General features: G+C 48.9%; 1 protein-coding gene across 7 annotated transcripts in view; it reads right to left on the minus strand.

Annotated features, from left to right (window-relative positions):
• Csmd2 (CUB and Sushi multiple domains 2) overlaps positions 1–27,520 on the minus strand; it is a 543,351-nt gene that overhangs the window by 87,915 nt on the left and 427,916 nt on the right. For all 7 annotated transcript variants that reach the window (XM_057784126.1, XM_057784125.1, XM_057784122.1 and 4 more), the window contains 8 exons: positions 22,986–23,177; positions 18,772–18,910; positions 15,133–15,320; positions 9,310–9,504; positions 8,908–9,024; positions 8,181–8,294; positions 1,903–1,998; positions 610–813 (listed from right to left, as the gene is read on the minus strand). In XM_057784126.1, the coding sequence (XP_057640109.1) occupies positions 610–813; positions 1,903–1,998; positions 8,181–8,294; positions 8,908–9,024; positions 9,310–9,504; positions 15,133–15,320; positions 18,772–18,910; positions 22,986–23,177 (1,245 nt within the window). The remainder of the gene's footprint in view (positions 1–609; positions 814–1,902; positions 1,999–8,180; positions 8,295–8,907; positions 9,025–9,309; positions 9,505–15,132; positions 15,321–18,771; positions 18,911–22,985; positions 23,178–27,520) is intronic.

Raw genomic sequence — 27,520 nt, forward strand, 5'->3', positions numbered from 1 at the left:
TCCATGGGAGCCTCTCTGTGTGTTTTCCTCAGGGCCTTTGACTTCTGCTCCTCCTGGGCTAGCTTCTTCTATGGCTTTCAGCCCCCACTTCCCTCAGGATCTTGGCCTCTTCTGGGCCACTTCCATGTGCTGTCCTCTTTGACTCTCCCCTCCCCCCACCCTTACTCCTCCTGCTCCCCACCTCTCTCAGGATCTCCAGCCTGCTGTAACTCATATTTGTGTTTTTTTTTCCCCCACTCCGGCTCCCAAATCTCACCTCCCAGTCCCACCCCCTGTAAGGTTCCCTAGCCTCTGCTAAGCCTCCCTGCCATGCTGGCTTCTCCCTTAGGGACCTCTTGTTCTTGGCGACTTGACCTCAAACAGTGGTCCTCTCTCCACAGATCTCCCTCTCCAGCTCCTTCCCCTCTCTCTCTGTATTCACATGCCCGGTGGAACCAGAGTTACTCGGCCTGAGTGGGCCACTCTCCTTAGGCTGAGAAGGGCTGAGGCATGCCTTGGGGATCTCTGATGACTGGCTGTGTCCGTCAGGGAGAGAAGTCTGCCCTCAGTCCTTCCTCTCCCCATCTCTCCACCTCTCCTTGCCCGGTCTCCATCTTGGCTATCACTTACCCACACAGGTTGGTGCAGAGACATTCCACTGGGCCAGTGCCCCAGGTACCGGGAGACACTCGATTTCTGGGGACCCCTGAAGGGCATAGCCTGAGTTGCATTCAAAGCGGATGATGGCCCCCACGGAGAAGTCACTGCCCAGCCTTTTGCCATAGCGGGGTTCGGGCACAGAGCTGCACTGTGTGGCACTGGTTCGGGGCACCGCTGTGGGGACAAAGGCACTTAGGGGGCAGGCCTCACTGGGCAGAAACTGGCCCAGGGATGCATGCAGGACAAGGCTGGAGGGGACCTTGGGAGCTTAGGGTACATTTTCAGGCTGGCACCGACACTTTCCAGGGCAAGGTCCATTTTGAGGCACACTGTGGGCTTCAGTATTGCAGTACAGCTTCTAGGAATCATGGTAGTGAGAGGCCCAGGGCCCAAACTTAAGCCCCAGAGCTCTTTCTTCTTTGCTCCTTTGGCGACACTTCTTTCTTACCAGGGCCTCGTTCCCTAATGGCAACATAAGCCCTGCCACCACCCCCCTCCCGCTCTCTCAAGCCCCTGCCCAGGGTCTGCAGGTCAACAACTTGAGCATAATGGTGGCTTGCAGGAATCAGGAGTAGTGCCCTTGTAGCGGGATCTCCCCCTGCACAGGGCTAGACATGGCCTCCTGGGCAGGTACAGAACAAACAGGGAGGGCCTTGCTTAGAGACTGGTGGCCTTAACAACGAGGTTGTTGTTGGGCAGGGAAAAGCAAAGATGCTCCAAGGTCCTGTTGGGTCTTAGTGACCCAGAATGAACACTGACTGCCTGGCTGGTTATGGACTTTTAACCCAACCGGGATTTACTACCTTCATTTCATACTTGGGCAAATGACGGTTCTAAGAAGTGGAACGGCTGGGGGCCACCTCCCTGATCAGAGTCCCGGCTTGTCCCGTCCCTTTACTATGCACGGCAGACAAAACCAAGCTCCTTGGGATAAGAGGGCTGGGACGGTGTCCCCAGCACCATCAGAGATGTACTAGACATTGAGTAAGCATGGGGCATGGGTCAGGGGAGGAAAGGAATTTACTACCCATGTGTGGTTTCCTTCCAAATTCAGCATAGGATTTAGCCCAGAAACTGTTGCTTGGGTAAGCAGATGTATACAGTCAAATGAATGTCAGGAAATTGTCCCCCACATAGTAAGTGCTCCCCACCCAAAGTCCTCATAGGGAGGTGCAGATGGGAGGTAAAAAAGGTCTCTGTTCCTCAGGACACAAAGTCACTGAGATGACATCTGACCCTCCAAGGTCCACACACTACACATACCTTGGTAGACAAAATGGAACCCCCTGGCTGGTACTTGGCCTTTGGCGCTGAACTTAATGAGAATTTGATTGGAGGTGGCCAAGGGCAGCGACTCTCCTGCAGAGAAGAGTGAGGAGAAAGGAAAGGAGTGAGCCTGGTTGTGATGCCCAGCAGGTGGAATTCAGGCTGGGAAGGTGGGGCAGCCATGTTGCACACAGTGAAGCCCTCCACAGTCCAGGACTCGCTGCTACCTAACTCACAGGCTGCACCTCACAGTGCAGCTCACAGATGGGCGTTGGGGATGGGGATCCTTCGGTAGAGTGCTTACTTACTGTGAACAAAACTCTGGGTTTGAGCCTCCAGCACCGTGTAAACTGGGAAGAGAGGTGTGCAGGAGGATCATAAGCTAAAGGACATCCTTCATCCCTAGTTACATAGCATGTCTGAGACCATATTTGGCTATATAAGGTCCCGGCTTAAAAAACAAAACAAAACAAAACAACAAAAACAACAACAACAAAAAACTAGAGATGATTTTTTTTTTTTTTTTTTTAATCCATGCTCTCCCTTGGTCTTCGGTCACTGTGAGGCTAGCATGTCAGAGCTCAGCACCCTCGTTTACAAAGCAAGATAAAGAGGTTTGGAAAATTACATGACCTGTCCAGAAATGAGGAGGCTGCTAAAAATGTATGGATTTATGGGGCTGGAGAGAATGGCTGTTACCATGCTGGCTGGAAGTTTGCTTGGAAAAGTGAAATCAGACCGATTAAAAATAAAAACATAAAAATCAGACGCTGGCTTGTGGGGAAGGGAGGCATCAGGTCATCTGAAAGCTCTGGCCTTTCCCAGACACCCCTGGAAGCGATAAGAGATGTATGACTCAGACTAGCACATCTCTGAGAGGAAAGGCAGTGCTTGTCGGGACGCTGAAGGCACAGCACAGTGGATGCTGGGACCATCTCGGGCATCCCGGCATGTGCAATCCTCCAATCACATTGTGAAGAAGATAGGAAAAGTCTGTGAGGATGCAGGGCACGGAGGAGTGCAGCACGGGCAGCCTAAGCACGGTCTTCTTGGTGTGGTACAGATAGGGGAGGGCAGGGCAGCATCAGCTGGACCCACAGCCATGAAGCACTGCTCATGGAAGCTTGTGGAAGCTCAGACAGGATGTGGTGGTGGGCAGGGGCATGACCACTCTGCCTCTCTTTGACCTTTGAGACCCTTGACTCCATCTTCAAAAAGGGAATGGAAGTACAGAGAGCCAGGCGGTGCTCAGGAAGAGGGTTGGAGTGCAGATCAGCAGGGAGTCACCGAGAAGGCCCACTGATGCTTCTGGGAAGACTCTTGGCGCCACCAGCCACAGGGATCAGAGAGAACCTTTAGCTCAGCACATTTAGATTTACATGTGGTCCAGAGAAGTTTATCCTAAGAATCACTGCCCTAGAAAACTTCTGGCTGCTGAAGCAGAAGGAACCTTGGGAAGACAAAATCTCCCCATTCATGATCACCATCCTTCCCAGCTCTCCCGCTCAATAGGGGTGAGCAGAGGGAACCACCATGTCGTCCTGTCTTACGAATGAGGGCCCTAGTGATGGCTGGCGGACCCCAGGTGACTTTAGTCCTGGCTACACACAGACTTCCTTCTCCTAGGAACTGCTGGCCACAAGATATCTTGTAAGGGACGGGGCCAGTGCTAGAAGTCAAAGCAACTCTTTCACATGAATTACAAGGGGGAACAGAGTGAAGGTTTCTGGTCATGGCTGCACAAGGTCAAATGCAGCAGGACATCTGCAACGCCAGAGAAAGATGTGGTAGAGGCAGGCGCTGAGGTGAGCGAAGGCTACACGGGAAGGCAGGAGATGCTCTACCATGTGGGTCAGGGAACCCCCACATGTGACTTGTGTAATGTTCAAACATCCAGCAATGGCATGGAGGTGAATTTGGGGTATTCTTTTAGAATCTATAGGAAAATGACAAAGAGATCAAAGCCTTGGGAGAAATGACAAGCAACACAGAGGATAGCTGGGAAAATCCAAGAAGCTGATTGATATGGGGGATTCCAGAGAGGGAAAGGAAAACAGCCCAAAGAAAAGAGTTTAAGATGAAATATCCTTGCCAAGGTGGGGCTCAGAATACAGCGGCTTGCCAAAAGCACCAGAAAAGGCAAAAAAAAAAAAAAAAGTTTAGTTCGATTTTCTAAATAAGGAAACACAAAAGCTCCATGGATGGCAAAGCATTGGTGATTCGCAATGATGAGAACTCAGCTTGGAACCCAGTAGGAAATGTTGGAATAGAATGGAGCATTCTGCGCAGTTTTTTTTTTTTTTTTGAGAGAGAGAGAAAGTGTGTGACCCATAACTTGATGTGCAAGCAAGTTGGTGTCTATGTGGTATGTGAGAGTAAGAAGATGGGAGGGAAGGGAGGTAGAGATGATGATTCTGAGCACAAAAAAAAAAAAAAAAAAAACAAAAAAAAAAACAAAAAAAAACTATGAAAGAGAAGCCAGGAGCCAGCAAGGAAGAAATTCTAATTCTGCCAGGGAAGGATTGCTAACCTCAGATGACTCTTGTTAATAACGACCTAAGGCCAATGTCAAAACTTATCTCTGGATGAGAAATTAATGATTTAAAAATAATTACGAAGGCCATGAGCATAAAGTCCAGGTGTCCGATCTTGAAAACTAGAGACGGGCCCAAAAAGAATGGGAAAGCAAGGAAGTCCCTCCCACACCAGGAAGCCGTCCCTAGCAAGAAGGAAGTGGGCTGGCAGATCCCAGCACAAACATCTGTCTCACCTGCAAAGTCTCTCCTTTCCCAGAGAAACTGAGGAGAGGAGCCTGAGTAAACATGGAAATGGAGACCGACAGAAATACAAAAAGCCCTCCACTCCCCCAAATACCACAATTTCCGTGGAAGGTGTTTCACACGCTACTGTAAACATGTGTGTTCTTGTACAGGGAAGAGCACAAACAACACTCTCCATCCAGGAAGTCAGGCTGAGAAGAACACAGTCATTTGAAGAAGCAACAGAGGAGAGAATTTACGAAATAAAAGCAGCAGCTAATTAGAAAGTAACAAATTCCATAGAAGTACTGCTAAGTGGGAGCAGTAAGAATTCCCCCAAAGCAACAGAGGTTTCCCATAAACCTCTAGCAAGCACAGTCAAGCAGAGAAGGGGGCTGTGAACACAGTGCACAGTGCTCCAGAGACCTGGAACATAAGCGCCAGAGCAAGGGCATTAAAAAAACCATCCTTGCATGTTACATAAGTGACATCACTAAAATGAAGAGAAGTTATGAAATGAACTTTACCAAAAGATAAAATATTAGCATCAAAATTAAAAGAATATACCTGGATAGAACAGGAGCCATGGAAGGAAATCAAAGAAAAGCGACCGAGGAGGAGGAGGAAGAGGAAATAAAACAATGAAGCCAATTTATTTGCAAATGATGGTGCCTCTCATCCAGCAGCCAAGAATTAGCCTGTGATATTAGCCCTATTGAGGACAGTTCAATGGGTCTGTAAGAGGAATATACTCTGAACGCCACTCTTAGAATTGATTAGCACAGACTAGCTAGAAAACATAAAGGGGGCAAAAAGAACCCATTTATAATAAGAGAGCAATAAAGACAGCTAAAATCCTCATGAGATAGCCGGGAATAAAACTAACAAAAGGAACAAATCGCTACTGGTTAAATGAAAGCGGCAGCCTGACCCCCAAAGTGTCTAACCGATAAATAGAGACGCATCATATTCCCTGCGGGGCACAAGGGTTAATATAAAGATGTATAATATAAAGACCTATGTCTCCAACATAAGCTATACATTTTTTTTGAAATTCTAGAGATAATTTTTATGTAATTTTTCTTGTTTTGCATCAGGGTTTCATGTATGACCTTGAACCTGCTATGCAGCTGAGGATGACCTTGAACCTGTTATGCAGCTGAGGATGACCTTGAATTTCTGATTCTTGTGTTTCTACCACCTAGCTTTTGGGATCACAGACCCGCACCATCGTGCCAGGCTTACATGGTGCTAGGCACTGAACATGCTTGCCTTTGTGTGTGCTGGGCCAGCACTCTGCCAGCTGAACCATAGTGCTCTCCCTATGCATTTTAAAAACTGACTACAGTGCCATTTCATCTGTATTTTAATAAACAAAGCTTGCCTGAAGATCAGAAAAATCAAACAGCCACGCTGGCCAGCCTTACAGACCAGGCAGCAATGACACACACCTTTAATCCCAGCAGCCACACTAGCTTGCCATAGAAATCAGATGGTAATGGTGCATGCCCTTAATGCCAGCACTGGAGAGGATGATAAGGAAGGAGGAGACAGCTCTCAGTCACGGTCTCATTCTGAGATTCCTGGAGGCAGGATCACCATTTCGGACTGAGGAAGAGGTAAGAGCCAATGGCTAGCTGTTTTGCTTTTCTGACCTTCAGGTTGAACTACAATTTCTGTCTCTGAGTTTTAATCATGCTTTAACTGACATCATAGTTCTAGATAATATTTGCAGGTGACAAGCAAGACTGGCCAATTTAAAAAGTCACAGTAGCTAGTTGTGGTACTGAGTGCCTGGGAGTCAGGAGGATGAGAACTTTGAGGCCGGCTTGGAATAAGTAAAAAGACCTGTCTCAAAAACAAACAAACAAAACAAAGAACAACCACATGGATAATTAGGAACACAGCTTTTAAAGTTACTGTGGCAGGGCTGGAGAGGTGGCTCAGCAGTTAAGTGCACTTGTGGCTCTTGCAGAGGTCCTGAGTTCGGTTCCTAGCACCTCACAACAGTTCCCAACCTAACTCCAATTCTGCAGGATCCAGTGCCCTCTTCTGGTCTCTGTGGGTACTGCACATATGTGCTGTACTTCTATACACGCAGGTAAAACACCCCCACACATAAAATGAAAGTAAATCTTGGAAAAGCTATTGTGACACCAAGTACCATTACAGCTTTATAATCGCCAAAACCTGTACAGGGAGACATATACACTCGGAAGAAATAGATTAAAAGTAAAGAAAAAGACCCAAACACCATAAACATTAGAATATATAAACTTGACATTTTCAAAATCCTGTCAGGACAACTGATTAATTGGTTTGAGTCTCTGTAACAAATAAAAAGTCAAAATAAAATTCAGAGGAATAAAGGCGAAGTGATAGAACCGGAAAGAATAAACAGAAAACAGGGGTTATTATCTGTATAAAGGCATAAATGATGAAAGAAAGATCCATTTGATATCAAGGGGCATTTTAATTTTCTGATATCAAAACATACCACGAAGAAAATTACAAGGCAAACAGCAAACTGGAGGGGAAGGCTTTTTAAAGTGTATATGATTCCCCTGGTATCAGATGTATTTTGCCTGTAGCCATGAGGGTTTCTACTTCATGAAAAAGAAGATGAGGGCTAATAGAAAAATCAACACAAGTTTGCAACGAGAATGCTTGAGCCAATAAAGACATTATATAAAAAAAGTTACCACCTCACCAGCAATAAAAAGGCAAATTAAAAATTGATATACTGTTTGTATATTTCAAATAGATAACTTTTAAAAATGATCTCACTTTTGGAGAAGAAAGCTGCAAGATCTTTCTATCAGGGTTATTTGACAATCTCCACAAAAGCCTCAGTGATCTCATTGTAGTCTTTGCTCAGCCACTCTTAGATACGCCGAGGTGCAGTCAGGGATATGTATAGAGATATATGTACAATGCAATGAGTTATTATTCATAAAGCAGAAGCAAGCTAAATGCACAGCACTAGGGAATTTGTTATATAAATCTTAAATAACTATAGGAGAAACGAGTAAGAAGCATTAAAAATCCCATTATAAAAGAGATACTTAACGACAGAGAAAATGTATGGTAAGAGCAATTACAATGAAATATATATATATATTTTTTATCCAATGGAATATGTAAAAGTCAGTCTATGTGGATCTGAGGAGTAGAAGGACACACATTACACTGTGACAAACATTCGTTCGGAGTGTGTATGTTTAAAATTCTCCCCATGATAATTTTGGTTTGGCTCCAAATTCCTACAGTGAAAACACAATGTTCATAGAGGAAAGAAAAGTTGAGGTTTGGGTACGAGGTTGAGGAGTGCCTGGGTCCTCCGTTATGCGTGGCCCTTTTGATGTGGACAATTTGTAGGGGATTATAAAATAGCACCCCTCTGGCCGTGATGGGTATAGGCCCTCATTCCTGGCAGCAATCCTGGGATGGCTCAGTCTCTTCTTACTCCCTCTCCCCCACCCTGGCCCACCCGGATCCCTTGCTGGCCCTGGGTACCTGTGTGGGAGCCGGAGAGTGAGCTGAGGAGCCGGGCGTGCTGGCTGTAGCCGTCGTGAACCTCCACTATGTCGTTGAGGGCTGTGTGGAAGAAGGCAAACTGGCCAAACACCACTGTGGAGGAGACATGGCATGGAAATCAGAGGACGTGCCTGCGGCTGAGGGGAGTGGGGCAGAGATGGGGATCTGCCAATCTAGGGCCAGGAGGAGAGACATTAGAGGGGTTGCTGGTGCAGGGGCCAGCAGTTAGGGGGCCTTTCTGCGGCAGGGTTGTAGGCTGACAACACTGGGCACCAGGACACAGACGTCTAGGGAGTCCCTGGCTGGTCGGTCTTCTCCACAGGGGTCAAGACGACATTCACACCTGCACCCGAGGGCAGGCCACTGGAGGTAGACGGATTTCTTAACTCTTTTCTGTACAACAGCTGCTGCAGCTACTGAGGACTTGCAAAGGCTTCTGGTGCATCCTCTATTCCCCCCACCCAAACCCCGATCTCAGTCCTTTTCACCAGTTCGCCTCTGCCCCCTCTCTCTCCAAGACACACTATGCCTGTGTGTGCACTTCTTTCTCCTCTTGGAAAGCCTTCTCCTGGTATCCCAGGATACTCTCTGTCCCGACGGAGAGGCTGTCCTTCCGGGTCTCACAATGGAGGACCCAGAGGGCTTGCCATTTTGGAAGAAAATGGGAGGAATCAGAAAACACAGAAGCAAGTCAAGAAAACCCTACCATAGTCCTTAGGCACGGTGACAAAGTACAAGCAGGTCTGTCCACTGGTATAGTTCTGGGGGTAGTTTGGGGACAGGACCACTCCATCTGAACCCACATACTGTCCACCACAGGGAGCTGAAAGAGAAGCCAGAGAGGAGCCTGGTGACTTGGTGACATCTCATCAGCTGCTCATCCTCCCTTCTCCCAGCCTGGGCCTCTGGCCCCGCCCAGGCTAAGGACATGGTCCCTAGTCTGGAATCCACCTAAGGGCACACATTGGTCTTTGCCCTCTAGGTGTTAACACTGGCATGGGCCCTTGAGGTCATGTCCTGCTTTCCACCACCCCCCAGACCCTTCTGCCCACCATCCCTCTCAGGCATCTGTTGACGCTTAGATCCCCAAGGTCTTGGCTATTCTCACCGGTGCAGACTGGCCTTGGGTTGTTCCACAGTGGCTTCCCATCAGGCCCCAGGATGCAGCTCAGGGTGGAGGCGCCCTCAACCTCGTAGCCTCCCTGGCAGTAGTAGGTGATGGAGGAGCCCAGTTTCAGGTCAGAGCCCACTCGAGTGCCGTTCTTGATGGAACCGGGGTCAAAACATGACTCCCTTGGGTTTTCTGGAAAACCAGAGAGACAGACAGAGCGAGTGAGAGAGAAAGAGGGGGAGGGGAGGGCTCATTAGAGACTTATGAGCATCAAAGAAGGGCTGAGGATGACCAGTCAATTTCCTTGTGTGTCCTGAAACACCTCAGAGAGCTGAGGTCAGGGATGGCCTTCAGGGCTGATGCTCTCCAACCCTGTGAGTCACAGAGGAATAGTGAAGTCTTCACCTTGGACATTCTTGTCCATCTCTTTGCTGACGTTCTCAAGGGGAGCGAGTACTGCTGTGCCTGCAGTGAGCTTACGCCACTTCCCACACCCTGGGGGAAGGCAGGGGTCAGTCAGTGCTCGGGCCTGGCTCCTGGCTCCTCTCTCACCCCCGACTGGTATAGGTTAGGTTTCCTTGGCTTCCTATCTCCAGTCACAAGCCTGGCAATGCCCAGCATTTGGAATCATCTTTTTCTCCAGATCTTTTTCTACACTGTGCTGGCCTGAGGGTGGAGCTGATGTCTGTTCCTCAGGCTCACATATAGGGCACTAACCCTAGATCTAGGGAGGATGTGGGAAACCTCACCCCACATCTGGTTGGATGCCCCAAACCCCTGTGATATCAAAAGCTCCAATATGGGTTTCACTGGATACCAAGTGTTTCTGCCTGGTCACAAGACTCTTAGGTGTTTTCTGTTGCAGGATAATTGATTACAGTGTGAAACCTCAAGACTGTGTTAACAAAATCAACCTTGGAGCAGAGGGCAGAGCCGGTGACTAGTTGACAGGAATTGACCATAGAGAGTATGAAGGAGCCAGGAATACGGATAGAGAGATGCACAGGAAAGAGTAGGGAGGGATTTAGAGATTCATGGCCTTTTTGGTTTGGGATGACTGGAGAGATGCTCTCTTGCTGGGTCTCTGGCCAAAACAGGTCAGTTGGTTGCTTCTCTGCCCCTCTGAGCTAGCGGGTTTTCACCCCAACATCTGACTCCCTAGTCTTTATTGGTAAATAAATAAGAGACACTTAGCTAAAAACTGCATTTGGTGGCAGCAGCAGGGCCAGGTGCCAGTGGGACAGTAAGTCCTGTCAGGCCAAGACCTGAGCAGGATGGCAGTGACTGCAGAAGCTTTGGGGGGGGCACAGATGGTAGTTACAATATCAGTAGAATCAGGTACAGCCGCTGTGTCGGAGATAAAGCAACAGTCTCTGTAGGCAGGCAACTGTGGATGTACCCAAGCCATTTATTCTTTTGACATTTTTCTGCACAATACTTGGTGTTTCCTCAGTGCTGGGGGTACCAGCTGGGGCCCGGGTTTCTGAAGAAGAACTGACACCATGGTCTTTTTCCCCAAAGAAATCCAAAGCCGTCCTGGAAGGCAGCCCTTACTCTGCTCCCCGCGGCAGCTTTTTCTCATCCTTGTCACCAGGACTGTCAGCTAGGCAGTGGCAGGACACAGCTGAGGGCAGATGGCACCAGGAACCTGTCACTGGTCCTCAGGGTTTGGTCAGAGTGTCGATGTAGGGCAAGGACACCGCGCAATTCTTCGTGTGCCAGCGGCTTTGCCGGAAGTGCTCTGAGACAGAACAAGTGGAGCTAAGGAGGGAAGGACTGGCAGAGAAGACACCAGAGTTCAGAGATGACTGGCTCACGATGAATGTTTCTGAGGGCACTTCCTGTCACCAGGGTACCTTTTAGAATGCATATACACATGGCAGTCATTGCTCGAGGCTGTCACTTAGCTGCCAATCAGCCTGTTGAGTGATGGAACAGGACCCCGAGCGTCTATAATCCTGTCATGTCCATCAGCTCTTACATTGGAGCCCTTCTAATTTCCCTGCTCTTCAAGTCTTCCCCACACAGCTGAACACGCAGCAGTCCTGAGTGCACAGCTGGGGCTCACTAAGCCCAGAGAAGCTTCACTTGCCAGGCAAAGGGCCCCTCCTCAGCATCCTGTGTGCTCTATGGTACTTCACCCTGACCCCTGCATCAATTCTGGTCTTTCCTTATGCCTGAGGCTCTGGCTAGACTATAAATGGCCACTGGATGACCCACATTCCAATAGCAGAGATATGATGAACTGTGACCATAAATTCATAATGAGTCAAATCATATTTGAAACTAAGAAATTGAAACCAAGCTCACGCAGAGTCCGAATCACTTGTAGTACCTCTGCCAGTTTCAAAGATGGACACCAGGTAAGACCTACATATCCCAGTCTCTTGGGCAGTCAGGTCTGGCCTAGGAGATGGAAAACACAAGCAAGACTTTCTGCTTTCCTCATAGAAGTCAAAATCCTTCAGGCCTACAAGGGCCCTGCAGATGCTGCCCCCTCTATTCCCTCTGTGACGTCACCCCCTGCTGTTCCTTTGCTGACTTGCTCCTGACTCACAAGCCTCTGTGCACAGTCCATCCCCACATCTGGATAAGGTTCCCATCTCACTTCCATCAGGTCTTGTCAATGTTGCTTTCACGGTGACATCTTCTTCGGGAAGTTCCTTAAAACTACAATTACTTGGAGCTGGGGAGATGGCTCAGCTGGTAATACGCTTGCCACACAGGAGTGAGGGCCTGAGTCCAGATCCCCAGCACTCATCTAAGAAACTGGGCATGTGTCGGTGTAACCCCAGTGCCGGGAGGACTGGAGCCATTTGGATTCCTGCTTGTTGGCCAGACAGTCTAACAAAATTGGCGATTCTCAAAGAAGAGAGGTGTCATTCTAGGGTTAATGATTAGCTTGACAGAATTTAGAGTCACCTGGGAGATGGTGTGCCTGGGCGATTCTCTTGATTCTGTTACCTGAGGTGGGAAGACCTGTCCACTGTGGAATCCTAGACTATAGAAATGGAAAATGGAATTGCGCAATGCCATGGGCCCCCGTACCCCGTTTTCTGACTGTGGATGTGATCTGAACAGCTGCTTCAAACTCTGTCCACGTTGTTGACTCCCCACTGGGATGGTTTGCACCCTCGAACTGTGGGCCAGGGCAACCCCCCTCTCCCGTCCATTGCTTTCGTTAGCATGTTTTATCACAGCAATAGGAAAAAGCTAAGACAAGAGAACAGGACGATGTCCGTCCCCCAGGCCTGCTCCTGCGACAAGAAAACTACTGCATCCCATGCTCCGCACATCTCCCAGAACTGCGCATGTCAATGGCAGACAATGAAAGGGGTCAAACAAGTTGGTGGATAAGAAATACCCAGGGAGTATTGGCAGTGGATAAACATGGGCTAGGTGACAATCGTGGCTAGCATTATTTGTGAACACATATGTGGTGTTCTCAGGGGCCACCAGAAATGTTTAATTAAAGGACAATTTAAAAGTGGCTGGGGCCCTATACTATGCAGGTGGAAAGTGTGAGCCAGAAAAATTTTAATTTTAAAGGGTAACATGAGCCTGTTTGTACACAAAGGCTGACGAGGCCCGGTTGAACCTCGATGATGGTAAGAGGAAGGGAACGGGTTCTCTAGAGTACCTGGAACATTCTGGGCATTAGGCTAATACATCACTCTCTCACTCTTTCATATATATATATATATATATATATATATATATATATATATATATGGACATATCTGTCTGTTCATCACCTCTGAAGAGCACAGGGCATCTGATACATGCCAGGTACTGTACCAATGACTTTAATGCACAGGACCATCGAGATTTGTAACTTTGCTGGGAAGGAATTTTCCTGCCGTCATTTTATGAATGAAGAAGTGAGAGGTAAGCCACCACCTAAGGTCACCCAATTATTAAGTAGTAAACATGAACTAATTCCAGTTAACTGGCAGGCTATGCTCTTGCCAGGCAGGGACCTCAGCTATTTTTTGTGAGGTTTGATTGACATATGGTTATGCACATTTCTTTCTACTTTGCCCGTGGCTGCTTTAGCCTTCCAAGGGAAGAGCTGAGTGTGACAAGCTGACCTAAAATACTTACATATGCGTGCATATGGTATATGCACATTTGTGTGTGGCATATGTACACATTTGTGCATGGTGTATGCACATTTGTGTGCGGCATATGTATACGTTTGTGTGCGGCATATGTACACGTTTGTGTGCAGCATATGTACACGTTTGTGTGTGGCATATGTACACGTTTGTGTGTGGGTATACACCAAAAGATGACATCTGGTGTCCTGTTCTACCACTTTCTATGTTATTCCCTCGATGCGGACTCCCTGGTTGATCTTGAAGCTAGGCTGGCATCTAGCCATGTGTTAGCACTCCTCCCATCTCTATCCCTCACTGGACTAAGGTCACAAGTGGGTGGGTGGGCGGGTGGCCATGCCTGGTTTTTAATGTGCATTCTGGGATCTGAACTGAGATCCTTATGTTTGCTCTCCATGTGTTCTTACCCATAGTGTCGTCTCTCCAGCTCACTGGTTTTATATATGGGTGCTTGGGACCCAAACACAGGTCCTTGTGTGTGCCAGTGCCTTACTGACTGAGTCATCGCCACATCACACCCTGCTATACCCCAACTGGGTTTTCAACACGTGCCCGTGACCATTCCTTTATGTTTTGTTCTATGGTTATTTGAGCCCTCCAAGGGCAGCTGAGAACCTATGACAGGGAAATATTTATTATCTAAAATATTTGTTATCTTTAGGAAAGAACCCATCAACTTCTTTTGACCTCTCCAATATCCACTGACTTAATTCCAAAATCCATTAGCAGTACATGAATGGGAAAGGCAGGATAACAGGACACCATCAGATGTATCAGGTGGCAGCCAGTCTGTGACAAAGAGCCAGTGTTGGAGCACTAGGGCCCTAGATTTTCACAGGCTGCTCTGTCTAACTGGGCTGAGACAGCTCGGCTGTGGTTTGCATGCTCGCCCCAAAGGTTGGCACTTGTTATCCAGTGTGATGATGTTGAGGTGCTTGTGAACCCTTTAAGTGGTGGCATTTCCTAAGGGTGATCAGGTCGGGGGGGAGGGGTGATGCCTTTATAAAGGATTAAAGCAATTCCAAGGGTCCCTCCATTATCTTGGGTGGTCATAGGAGCAGGAAGCCTGGTTCCTGTATCCTTCCAGCTTTCTGTCCATCTCTCTGGCCATGTAATCTCTGATGCATGGGTTCCCTTCACTGTGGGGCTGCTCTCTCCCCCCCCCACCCAGAAGACCAGAACCAATCTTGGACTTTCAGTCTGAAACTATGATAACTAGATAACCCTTTTTGCTTTAACTACAAAGCTTCAGGTATTTGTTATAGCAACAGGAGATGAAATAAGACATGGGCAGTTTCCCAAGATGGTGGGAGGCTCTGGCTGGGATCTAGAGGAAGACTGAGATTCAACATGAACCCCTACAATGGATGGAAACGCCCAGGAAGGTGTTAGCTGATGGGTATCAAGGGAGACTATGAGGCTGAAGTAGAGTTAGGAATGACCGTTATAGAGAAGGGGGGGGAAGAGAAACAGTGATTTGAAAACAGAAGCAGGGTGTCAAAAGAATGCTACTCCCACACTCTCTTAGCCCTGGGGTATGTGAATATGTAAGACTAAGCCATGGTGGGGGGTGTCTCTCAGGGATGACATCCTCTGTAAGGGACCTGCAGGCTCCCTGTGGTCTAACCAATCTCTTCCCTACAGTACTACATTGCTCTTCCACTGACCCTACTCTTGGGGCTTGCCAGCACCAGGCCCTTACCTGTGTAGTCAATGACGAAGCCAGCATTGCTCACAGATGCGTCACTGCGGAAGGCGAGGAAGAGGCTGTTGCTGCTGCTTTCGATGCGGCCCGGGAGCTGGGAGCCATAGAAGCTTCCTATGAGAGGGCTGAGAGAGTCCCGTCCATCGTAGATGTGGAGAAAATCATAGCCAGGCTCCAAGTTAAATCTGGAGAACAAAAACAGCCCATCCCCACCCTGGTAAGGTCAAACAGGCTTTCGCTGCGGCCTCCCAGAAAGCAAGCCCATCATCACATGGGACCCGACCCTGAAAACTGAGACCCCGGAGACTTTCCAGTCAGGAGGGATGCTACTAAATGTGATTTGGGGCACAGGTGGTAGATTCTAGTCGGTGAATGTTCTCAGTTCTGTAGCCAAAGACTTTAGGTTTTGCTCATGCAGGAGGGAAAGCAAATTGCCAACTCCAGACAAGAGGGGGCCAAAGTGGCAGGTCTGACCCCAGAGCTCGTACTGGACACAGGCGCTCGGCTGTCGTGCTCCTTGCACCGGCTTTGGTAGGAGCACAGAGTTACCCCCGGAGTCATCTGCAGCAAGGACCTGCCACCATGAAAAGCCCACTTTCCTCCCTCCCTCTCAGGCCAGCCACGGAGCTCATCAGCATCTGTTACCACTTGGATCCTAGCGTCACCTCTAGATGTCTTTGAGCTACCCTGAGCCAAGTGTAGGATGAAAAGCCACACTAAGTCTTTCTTGGTTTAGCAAATTGAGAATTGGAGTTCGTGGAGGTAATGTATCCCCCTAGGGTACCTGGCAGGGGCATCTTTTGATATAGTGACACGATTGTTGTCATCTACAAATAAGTCAGGACACATTCATAGCTACTGTGGGACACATGAGGCCTGCCTAGAGTGGCCATAACGGGAAAATGACAGACATAGGGAACTGTGGTCTTAGCATTCCGTATGCCCTGATGGAGTGTTGTGTTAACTGGTTCACCCCACTGGGAACTCCATGTGGTCTATCTGATAACTCTTAGCGTGGACCAGCTCTCTGATGCATGATTCTGCTTTCAAGCCCGTGCCCAATAAAGGCAATGTATACGAAGTCAAGTGGGAAAAAGATGAAAATAATAGAGAAGTAAATGTGTTTTCAGAAAACAAATTTCTGATGCAAAGGCGCTCATGCCCGGGAACAGGTGGGGGACACTGCGATGCACCATTTGGTCGGACTGAGAAAGAAGTGGCCTTCTACCCTACAGGTGGTGTAGACAGGGACTCAATCAGGCCCCATCAAAGAGGGTGAAGTGAGTAAGGAAACAGTGTGGGAGTTTGGAAGCAGACGTGTGTCCTTTATACATGGAGTCTTTCCACACTGGAAACTACCCATTCTTTCAAAACTCTTCATGGAAAGTCTCTGGCTGAGTCTGTCTTGGTCACAAATTGTAGAATGATCTGGCATTTTTTTTTTTTTTATTTTTCTGTGATTTTGAGACAGGTTCATATTGTGGCCCAGGCTGGCCTTGAACTCTTGAACTCCTTGCTATCCTGCTTCAGAGCTGGGAATACAGTCATGAGTACGCCGGTGGAACCAGCATTTTTCTGCCTGTCCCTGTCCCTACCTTCTTCATGTCATTGAATTTTTAACTGAGCCCCCTCCAGATGCCTGCCTGTGTCTGGTGCCAAGGACGGGGCATGCTCACATGTGCCTTGCTTTCCAGAGCCGCTGGTGCTGGAAGAAGCAGCGGCTGGTCTGTTACTGTAATGTTCGCTATGTTGGTAGACTGCCATGTGCCACTTGAGCTCTCTGAGAAGCTGACTCTCAAAGTGGGGCTGCATCCCCCACTCCCGCATTTCAGATCCAGTGCTCCCCCCAAGTTCCTTATCCCGTGACACAAAAATGCCTACCGTGGGAAAGAGATGGCAGAAGTCTATCTACAGCCAGGGAATGCTGACCCACTGGGCAAAACCTCACAGCCATGGAAGGCTCAACCACTGGGCAAAAGCTCACAGCCATGGGATGCTCACCATCTGGGCAAAAGCTCACAGCCATGAGATGCTTATCCATGGGCCAAAAGCTCACTGGGAACCCCAGCTGCCTCAACTTTCTCAGTTAGTTTCTGTTGGATGCTGTGAGCATCTTATTTGAAGGTGTTATCTCTGTCTGTTGCTCTTTCTTCTCTCACTTGAATACCTCACCAGAAGGGACACGCTGCTCCATCTGGGACGGGCTCTACCGGGATCTCCTTAAACAGTTGATTTCTGCTGGGTGCTTTGAGTGCCTGATTTGATGACGGTTTGCTCTCTCGTTCATTCATTATTATTTTACATCAACTTGCTGTACACTTAATGAATTTACTCATTAAACACAAAAACCACAGCTACAGTAGGTCCCTCTCCTGACTGTACAGAATGGCCAGGAGTGTATACTATAAGGTCCACAAAATGTACGGTCTCCAGGGAGGGAACCACTAAGGTCTTCATGTTGGTCCAGCCTGGGTTTATTCTGGGCAAAGAAATGCCTCTCAACAATGAGACAAGGAGGGAAAAGTCAGTCACGGGGAGACAGAAGCAGGGGTGAGGCTACAGGGCATGGGAGGGTCTTTGAGACTCAGGAAGCCACTGAGTTTCAGTCTGGCTGGAGCTCCTGCCACAGGATGGATGGTGACCCGCTTGGAGAGGTGGGTGTGTGCTGGATAGGAGGATCCTGATTCAGAAATTCAGACTGGCTCACAAGCAGGAGAGATTTAGTAAAGGATAAAGAAATAAGGGACCTATTTGTTTCTTTGATTTTAAGACGTCTGTAGGAGAAAGTACGTTGGAAGGCTAGTCGGGACAGAGCGGCCAATAGGAAGACTAGAACACCATTGTGATGGAAGACAAAAGCTCAAGCCAGGCAGGGGCAGGATGGAGGGGAAGACACGTGGGAGTTTGCTGGCATATGTACATACAGACAGTGCCCAACTCAGGCCTTTGTTCCCCAAAAGGCTGCCCACCTTGGTTTTTGAGACAGAGTTTCTCACCAGCCTGGGAGCCCCAGGGAGATGCCTATCTCTGCCTCCCCAGTATCGAGATTACAAGCATGGGCCACTGTGCCCAGCCTTTTAAATTCAGAGTCTTGGGCTTGTATGGCAAACACTGACTAAGCCGTTTCCCCAGGCCATGCTGGAGGTTTGGTTTTGTTTTAATCAGAGCCAGGCTTTAGTGGCTCCAGGTGCCCCTAGGGGTGGGAAGCAGGATAGGGCAGATCTATGGAGACTTGCTTGAGAATGGAATGGAGGTGGGGGGCATGGGTTAGGTGGAAAGGTCTTGGAGATTTTCAAGGCATCAGGATGGAGGGAGGCCCTGGGGAGAGAACACGCAGTGGGGGAAGGGAAGGGGGACCCAGGTGGGGCTTTTTTTCTGATTTTAGTAACTCCAGAAGTATAAGAGAAAGAATGTTAGCCGCTTCAGAAACTATTGCAAAGATTCTGTTGACACAGGGCCTGGGACAGAGAAGGCGGCCAATGCCAACACTGGACATCCCATCCGTCTCCATCTCTGTCTTACCCCTGGAACTGAGAACTCTGCCACACACACATGAGTACTCACCTGAGCACCCAGGTCCTCAAAACCCTAGCTTCTCAAAACCCCTCGGTCTCCCACCCTGGGGAAGGTACATACATGTTAAATACCAGGGCGATGACGTAGTCCGGAGAGACGGTCACTTTCCAGTCACACTCCTTGCCTGGTGGGTAGGGTTCTGGGTAGTTTGGTGACAGGATGACTCCTGACGGCCCAGTTAGGTCTCCGCCGCAAGGAGCTGAGGAGAGAAGAAGGCAAGGGTAAGGTTGTTCCCGTTACCTGGTTACTTAAAAATGGGTCATTTTATATTATGTTCATTCCACCTCAATCGACAATAACATTACTGTTGTTGTTTTTATAGTTTGAGACAGGGGCTTATGGAGCTCAGGCTGGCCTCTAATTTGCCATGTAGCAAAGGATGGTTTTGAATTCCTGATCTTCCTGCCTCTGCCTCCCAAGTGCAAACACCCAAGTACAGGTGCTTTTGCCACCACACCTGATTTGACACGATGCTGGGGATTGAACCCAGGGCTCTGTGCATGCCAGGCTATCCCTCTGCCAACTAAGCTGCATCTTCAATAAGTTATTTTAAATAAATACCAGGTTCTTCCTGCCTGTGACCTAAGGGAAATTACCTAACCTCTCTGGCCTTGCATCTGTTCCTTTCGTGGTGAAAAGAGATGATGTCTCTCCTAGGAGGGTGTCTGTGATGCTTAATGGAGAGGTTTCATGGTCAAAATGGTGTCGTCGTGGTCTGTCAGGCACATGAACTACTTGGCATCTTCCCACTGTCTTGTGTCCAGAATTTAGGAACGCCTCAGGGGTGTTCACTGCATCTGTCTGTGATACAGGATATCACAGGGAGCGGAAAACACCATCACGCTTGCCTGCCAAGCACTGTCGGTCTCTTTGGCTGCCAGTTCTGCTGGCATCTGCTTGGAGCCCACATGCCTTCCAGCCTCTCAAACTCCTTGCCTAGGGATGAGTATGCACCTCATCAGAAGCAGTGTGCTCCAGTCCCTAACGAGTCCACAGTGGCCACCCTCTCCTAGACTGATGGGCTTCTCAGCAGATGGGGAAAGGTGGCCAAGAATCCACCGAGCTACTTTCCCAGGGGCCTTCTTCAGTCTCTGCAGGTCCCAAGCAGCTCCCTGCATCCTGGCCAGTGATTGTGTGGTACATGGTGTTGAGTAAAGCAGATGCTGGGAACATAAGGAATCAAGAGCCAAAAGCTGGTGGAGAATGGATGATGGCTTCGATTGGAAACCAAGGGCACTACCAAAGTTAGTAGCAGATGATGAGCCTATTAGAGTGCAAGGAACTGTGAGAGGTGACCAGAAGGACAAGATAGGCAGTGACCAGAAGACACAAGATAGGCAGTGACCAGAAGACACAAGATAGGCAGTGACCAGAAGGCACAAGATAGGCAGTGACCAGAAGGCACAAGATAGGCAGTGACCAGAAGGCACAAGATAGGTAGTGACCAGAAGACACAAGATAGACAGTGATCAGAAGAACAAGATAGACAGTGACCAGAAGGCACAAGATAGGCAGTGATCAGAAGACACAAGATAGGTAGTGATCAGAAGACACAAGATGGGCAATGGGCAGAAGATACAAGACAGGCAGTGACCAGAAGATATAGGATAGGTAGTGACCAGAAGAACAAGATAGGCAATGACCAGAAGAACAAGATAGGCAGTGACCAGAAGACACAAGATAGGCAATGGGCAGAAGATACAAGACAGGCAGTGAGGTTGCAGGAAGGTGGGGTCTGTACAGGTATTGGGGGGACAAAAGTATGTAGCAGAGGGTTGAAGGGTGGACCAAGGAGTGGTTCTTGACTTGTACTAGAGCTGAGTTGTTGCGTTGCTTAACACATTGCGGATTTGGTCAGCTCCCACAAAGGTGCCTGAAAAGGGTAAAGTCCCCAGTTAGGCCCCAGAGGCCTTAGCACGGCTGTGTTAGCTCGGAGGACTCATAGAGAAGGTGTCTTCTCCATGGAAAGACACATCCTATGAACTATGCTGAGCCCAGAAATGCTTGAGGAGAAGTCACCTCAGATGACGTGTTCACTCACTCAGTCTCACTGACAGTCCAGTGAGCTGGGGATGAGGATGGAGGGCGCTCTCCTGGATTATACGCAGAGAGGCCCAGAGAGGTAGAGTCATTCTCCTGATCATCCCAAGACTCAAGCCTGCACTTCCTGCCTCCATAGTCGGCCTCCTCCTCTGGACTTGAACTCAGGAAACCGGAACCCAGAGCCAGAGCTCTAGGCTCATGTGCTGATTTCGCTGTGATCCTGGCTAGCCCGGCAGCCAGCACAGACGATGCTTGACAAATATTTGCTTGCTTCCTTTGTTTTTCTTCTGTAAGGCAGGGCCATCAAGGCCAGCGAGCTCCATTCGTGGCAGACTGCCAAGGAGCTGGAAATGAGGGGCTTATCACTGGGATTTCCAATCTGTTTGTGAGAAGAGGCAAAGACATTTATTCTGTAGCCCGAGGAACACTCCCGGAGGCTGCGTGTGGAAGAATGCACAATGGAAGCGGAATTAACCTCCTGCCCTACTCGGTGCCCAACTGTAGCCCACCAGCTCAGCCCAGCACAGACATTCTCTGGGGCATGCCGGTGCGGGACTTATTTTCTGGAAAGTATACTAGAGGGCCATAACCTTAGGGGACAGGGGACTTTGGAAGGGGCCATGGAGGCCTCTGGATGCTCCCCAGCAGAACTTCCGCCCCCAGTGCCGCCAATGGGATTCTGGCTCAAGGAGAGTAAGGGAGCCCAAGGATTTGAAATAGGAAACCAAGAAGGGAATTGGGGGCAGAAAGAAAAGAGACAACATTTGAGGAGGTGAGGGCTGGGTGTGGTGGCACTCCCTAATGCTATAAGGGAATATTATTTTCCCTCACAAGTGAGCATCCCAGGCTGAGTTGAACAATTTTTCCGAGGCCACTGAGCCAGTGGGCGGCAGATCCTCTCCTGTACTTGGGTTTGACTGTCCCTGCAAACCTGCTTCCCAGCACGGAGCCCAGCTAAGCCCATTTCTACCCAGAAAAGGGATTCAGTGTCTCCCTTTCAGCACCAGGCCCCAGAGCCGGGGCCAGAAAAGGTAAGGCCTCAGGTGTCAGGAAGGCACTCCCACGGAACCTTCCAGTGTGGACGCAGCTGGGGGAGGTCACAGACAGTCCCTACATCTATCTCTAGCAGAGATGGAGCATGGGTGGTGGGAACGGAGAGGCTTTCTGTTCAGCCTGCCATGGGCGGGGATCTTGGCTCTTGTGTTTCTTCCCAATGCAATTTGGGACAAGATATCCAAATTTGTCTATTTCAGTTTCTGTAGCTATAATGAGGGAACAGTGCTAAATTCAGAGAGCTACAGGGAAAAGCTAAATGGGGTTATCTAAGCAAATGTCTAGGGTGAGCCCGGCACATGTACAGACTCAGTGGCGATGGGTTCTCTGTTCTTCTGAGTCTACCTGTCACCCACCTGCCACGGGCACAGGCAACAACCAAGTTCATTTTACCCAGGGGGAAAAAGAGCCACAAACATGTGGGTACCTGCGACATGCGGGCACCTGGGACATACGGGCACCTGGGACATGTGGGTACCTGGTACATGTGGGCACCTGGGACATGTGGATAGCCGGGGCATGCGGGCACCTGGGACATACGGGCACCTGGGACATGTGGGTACCTGGTACATGTGGGCACCTGGGACATGTGGATAGCCGGGGCATGCGGGCACCTGGGACATGTGGGCAGCAGGGGGTTGGCTGCTCTTTGTCTTTCCTTGCCTCCTCTCCTTTTAAGTCTCCCCACCCACCTGTCTCAAGTAGCTGGAGGCAGGATTATAGATTCCCCTTCCTTTGTAAGCAAAGTTACCTTGAGCCTTTTCTTTTTAAAGATTTTTTTTTTTCAAAGACACAGGGCAGATCTCAGGAACTACAGTCCAGGCAGTCAACAATTCCTTAAGAGAGGGGGAACAAATGTCTTTCCTTTGCCCCTGGGATCTGCTATCTTCTGGCCTTGGGTGACTGACCCATCCCTCCTAGACAGATGGGACAGGGACAGAGGGACAGCTTGCAACTCTCTGAGATAATTTTTGAAAGTGTAACATTGGTAGTGGCGTGTGTGTGTGTGTGTGCATGCGTGCCTGTGAGTGTGGTAGGAAAACTGGGTTTTCTCTACCATTCCTCTGTTCTAAAACTCCTGGCCCAGGCTCAAAAGGCAGGTGCTTCCTGTGTGAAGGAGCCTGGTGCCCACAACCCCAAGACTGGAGGAAGAAGCAGGACCCTCAACTGCTCTGTACCAATGCACGTGGGCGGGCTTGGCTGCCAGAAGAATCTGTTCTCGATTCTAACACAGTTGATCTCCGCACTCCCCTGCAGCGCGTAGCCTGGGTCACACTGGAAGACCGTGGAATCACCAGCTTCCCAGCTGTCGCCGCTCCGACTCCCGTTCTGCGGAACTCCAGGGTCGTTGCAGGATGTCGCTGTGGACACTGAGGCAAGAACACAGAAGAGGAAGTGGGGCTGATTCAGTGTCTGGCAGCCAGCAGGCTCACGTCTTTCCAGCAGTGCTGCCTGTCACTGCCCTTGCTAACCATCTCCACTGTCACCTCCCCACTGCTGCCATCAGTGGTGGCTACAACCGCATCCTCCTTGGCCCTCCTTGCTGCCATTGCCTCCAATATGCCTCATGGATGTCACTGTCACCCTTGGACCAATACGTCACCGTGAACATCACTGATAGTCATCTAGCACAGTGGTTCTCAACAGGGCTGCATATCAGATTTTTACATTACGATTCATAACAGTAGCAAAATTACAGTTATGAAGTAGCTATGAGGATAGTTTTATACATCTGGGGTTATCACACCATGAGGAACTGTATTAAAGGGTTACAGTGTTAGGAAAGTTGAGAACCACTAATCTAGCAGGAGGTATACTTGTTAAGCCTGGTTGAACTGTTATGACTGCAGAAATGAATTTCGTTTTCAATAAAACATTGTTACACAGACAAAGTTTTGCTATCTCGTTTCAATACCATGGATCTGAGCAGAAGGATTTGGGAAGGTTTGGAGTTGGTCTGCTAGGGTGCTGAGTCGTTTCTTGGAAGGGACACAGGGAACTTGCTGAGGTCAGGCCTCCCCCTATGGATCCTTTAGTCCTGTGCCACATTCAGGGAAACATTAGCTATTTGTAGCCAGTGGCAGAGCAGAGCTCAAAATCAACCTAAGCAGCTGGGCCATATTAAAAACTCAGACAGGGGGCTGGGGAGATGACTTGGTGATGAAATCATAAGGACCAGATGACCCGTGGAAAAACTGTGTGGGCATGGCAACTGGCTTGTGGTCCCAGCACTTGGGAAGTAGGCTCACGGGATCTCAGAGACGAGCTGGCAGGCTATGCTGAGAGTCTTGGGTGCAGGATTCTCAGCAACCAAAGCATAGCATGATCCAGTAAGATGCCAGTGGTGGTTTGATTAAGAATGGCCCCATAGACTCATGTTTATAACTTTTGGCCCAGAGGGAGTGGCACTATTAGGAGGTGTGGCCTTGTTGGAGTAGGTGCCACTTTATTGGAGGAAGTGCGTCATTGTGGAGGCGGGCTTTGAGGTCTCATGTATGCTCAAACCACACTCAGTGTGACAGTTCACTTCCTGTTGCCTGCAGATAAAGATGTAGAACTCTTAGCTCGTTCTCCAGCACCATGCCTGCCTACATGCCACCATGCTTCCCGCCATGATGATAATGGACTGAACCTCTGAAACTTCAAGCCAGCCCCAATTAAATGTTTTCCTTTATAAGAGTTGCTGTGGTCAAGGTGTCTCTTCACAGCAATAGAAACCCAACTAAGACAACACCCAACATAACTCTGACTTCCATACCAAACAAGACTTGCACATGCATCCATACATGAGAACATGCATCTACACATGCATGCCACACACATACACACACATAAAGCAAAGAAAAGGCTCAACAATTTAGGAGATGGTTGTGATCTGGTACTTGACCAAGTCTGAAAGGGACTTAGTGTCTACAAGACAAGAAGTGAGTTGAAGGGTGGAAGGAAGGAATCAGCTAACAAAGGAATAAATGACTATGTGGGCAAAGGTGGCCCGAGAAAATGCAGCATAGGTGGTGGCCTAACAGAGGGCAGAGAAAGAACTCAGGCAGTCCCCGTATCCCAGATGCCTCCCCAGCCCAGAGGAGACAGCAAGGCCTTCGCAGCATGTGCTCTGCCGATCCCAGGGACTAGAATTTTCTGGAGGCCCTGTTGTTTACTTATAGCTCCCTACCCCACAACTGGGAAATTTTATTCTATATTCAAACAAAAGAACCCATTTTGGCCTAGAACATACAATTCACATTGGTTTTAACACAAAAGCATGAAGGCTCAAATAGATTCTCCACAGGCTATGCCTTCCAACCCCCTGGGGAGAGGCAACCATTCTGTCTTGTCAGCAGGAGCACTCCGGTAGAAATGACCACCGAGTGGCAGCCCAGGAAACCTGTCACCAGTATCACCCAATACAAGATCTGGGATGCAGTTGACAAACTACAGCGCACAGGCAAATCCGCCTCTGAACTTAGTTCCACAAATAAAGTTTTATTGAAACACAAGCAATGGTCATGGTGTCCACCTCTGCCTTCATGCTTAGAAGGAAGAGAGGGAATTGCAACGGCAAGCCATGTGGACCACAAAGGCTGAAGACTGTAGCCCTCGGCAGGAAATGCTCCGGAAGCCCCTGTATGGAATCTTATCTTCCCTCCTTTTCTTTTTCATGTTCCTTTTCCTTTGTTTCTTCATTCATTTGCTCCTCCCTCCCTCCCTCCCTACCTCATCCTCTCACCTTTGGAAAAAGTGATCTGAGTGTTGAATCTCAGGCCTCTTCATACTAGACAAGTACTTCACTACCATTCTGTTTTGAATGTCTTCAATATTTAGCTAGGATCTCACTAAGCCGCACAGGTGATCTTGAGCATGTCCTCTTCTGGCCTCTGACTCTGGGGTGACTGGGATTACAGCCTTGTGCGGTCATGCCCAGGTGGCACCCTACCTCAAGTCCCCCCTCCTCTGATAATGCATCCTTAAACACATTCCTTTGTTTTATTCAGCTTCGAAGATGTCCCATCCCTATGCTCAAGCCATATTCCTTAAAATCTCCCCCCCACATCATCCCCTATACACCTCACTTCCTATTTGTAGGGCCTTGCACAGCTGCTGGTCCTTCTGCCTGGAATGAGCCTTCTATGGCAGCTCCACCGTGGCATTCTTGACAGTCAGCTTTCAGCTCTACACCACATCATACACAGGCTTCCTTCATCCCCTTTTCTGGGCTCCCCCTAACTCCCCCCATCATATCACCAGGCTATCCTGTTCAGTTCTTGTCCCGGCACAATCTGTAACAATCTGGCTAATATACTTGCTTGCCTCATCCTTGTCTATCACTCGGGCATCTCTCTGCCAACAGAGACAATTCTGCTCATCACGGTATCCCCGGGGTACTCGGTACTCAGCACACGACCGTGCTTAGTAAATATTTGCTGGATAAATGAATGAATGAGCGAACAGATCATCGCCGTTTGACACTCACTGAACTTATTTAGAAAGTCAAATAAGAACCGTCTTCTGCCTTCCCAATTAAAAGCAGACTTAGCTTTCATCCCCAGGGTCACGGGGTGCTGTATACATGTAAATGATTGTCTGGGAAAAAAAAATCAACTCCCAGTTCTGGCCACACTCAGAAAGGTTGTTTATATGGGAGACAACAGAAATGCAAAGATTAAGAATTTGTTTTGGGAATCGGACACATGGGTTTGAGTCCAGGCTCTGCTACTTAAGAACTACATGACCTTGTATGGGAAACCACACAGCCTGTGCGGTCAACATGGATTATAACGGTGTCTGTGGCATCATGTTTCTGTAAAACTCTAAGAGATGATCTGGGGGAGCTTAGCTGCTGCCTGTTCTGTAGATGGCTGAAATCGGGCTGCCCGCTCACCTCTCAGGGGTCTCATTTTCTCTGTTGAATGCTCCTGGATTTGAGCAGCTTGCCAAAGCCTCCAGGAAAAGGCTAGATCCTCCAGGTACTGACAGTATGTTAGATGTTATCTAGTCGTGTTTACTTAATAAAGCCCAGCTTGGGCTAATCATCCCTGGTATTTCTGCCCAGTCCCTCATCAAACATGCACGATCACGCTCACGTGTGGCAAGCCATTCCCTCTTCTAAGGGGAATTCTGGTATTTGCTAACTGATGACAGCAACAGGAAAGGTGACCAGAGCATTGGGGCTGGGTTGTCATGACCCTTTTGGAGTCCAGGCTATGTAATTGGAATTACTTTGATCAGCGTATGATTGCCAAAGGAAACGCTGACATTGGGGAACCCTTCTGCTCATTTGTTCATGACTTCATGCATTTGAACACCTGCTGCAGACACACCCTCCAGGGAGCCTGAGGGGTCTGACATAGCCTTCATAGTTTATGATGTACGATGCCAAGGAGGTGCCACCACAAGACAGGCAGGAGGGCTGGAACTGGCTGGTGCTAGAGAAACAGAAGTGAGATGCTTGGGGGTGCCAGAGATTGCAGCAACTTATTCAGAACGGAGATCAGGACAGATCCTGATTTCTGCGAGTTGGGCAAGGCACGATAAAGCTGTGTGAGTGAGGCTTAGCAGGAAGAGGGTGCCTGGGGACCGTCCTGCGTGCCTACAGCGAGGACACAGAGGAGGTCAGATAATGTAAATCTGTGGGAAACTCATCTACAAAATGGTGGGCCTTTTGTCGTTTTGTTTTATGCCGTCTCCGCAAGCTCGGGCATAGTCAGAGAAAATG

Source organism: Chionomys nivalis, chromosome 11 (genome assembly GCF_950005125.1).
Source record: "Chionomys nivalis chromosome 11, mChiNiv1.1, whole genome shotgun sequence".
In the NCBI taxonomy this organism is placed as follows: Eukaryota; Metazoa; Chordata; class Mammalia; order Rodentia; family Cricetidae; genus Chionomys; species Chionomys nivalis.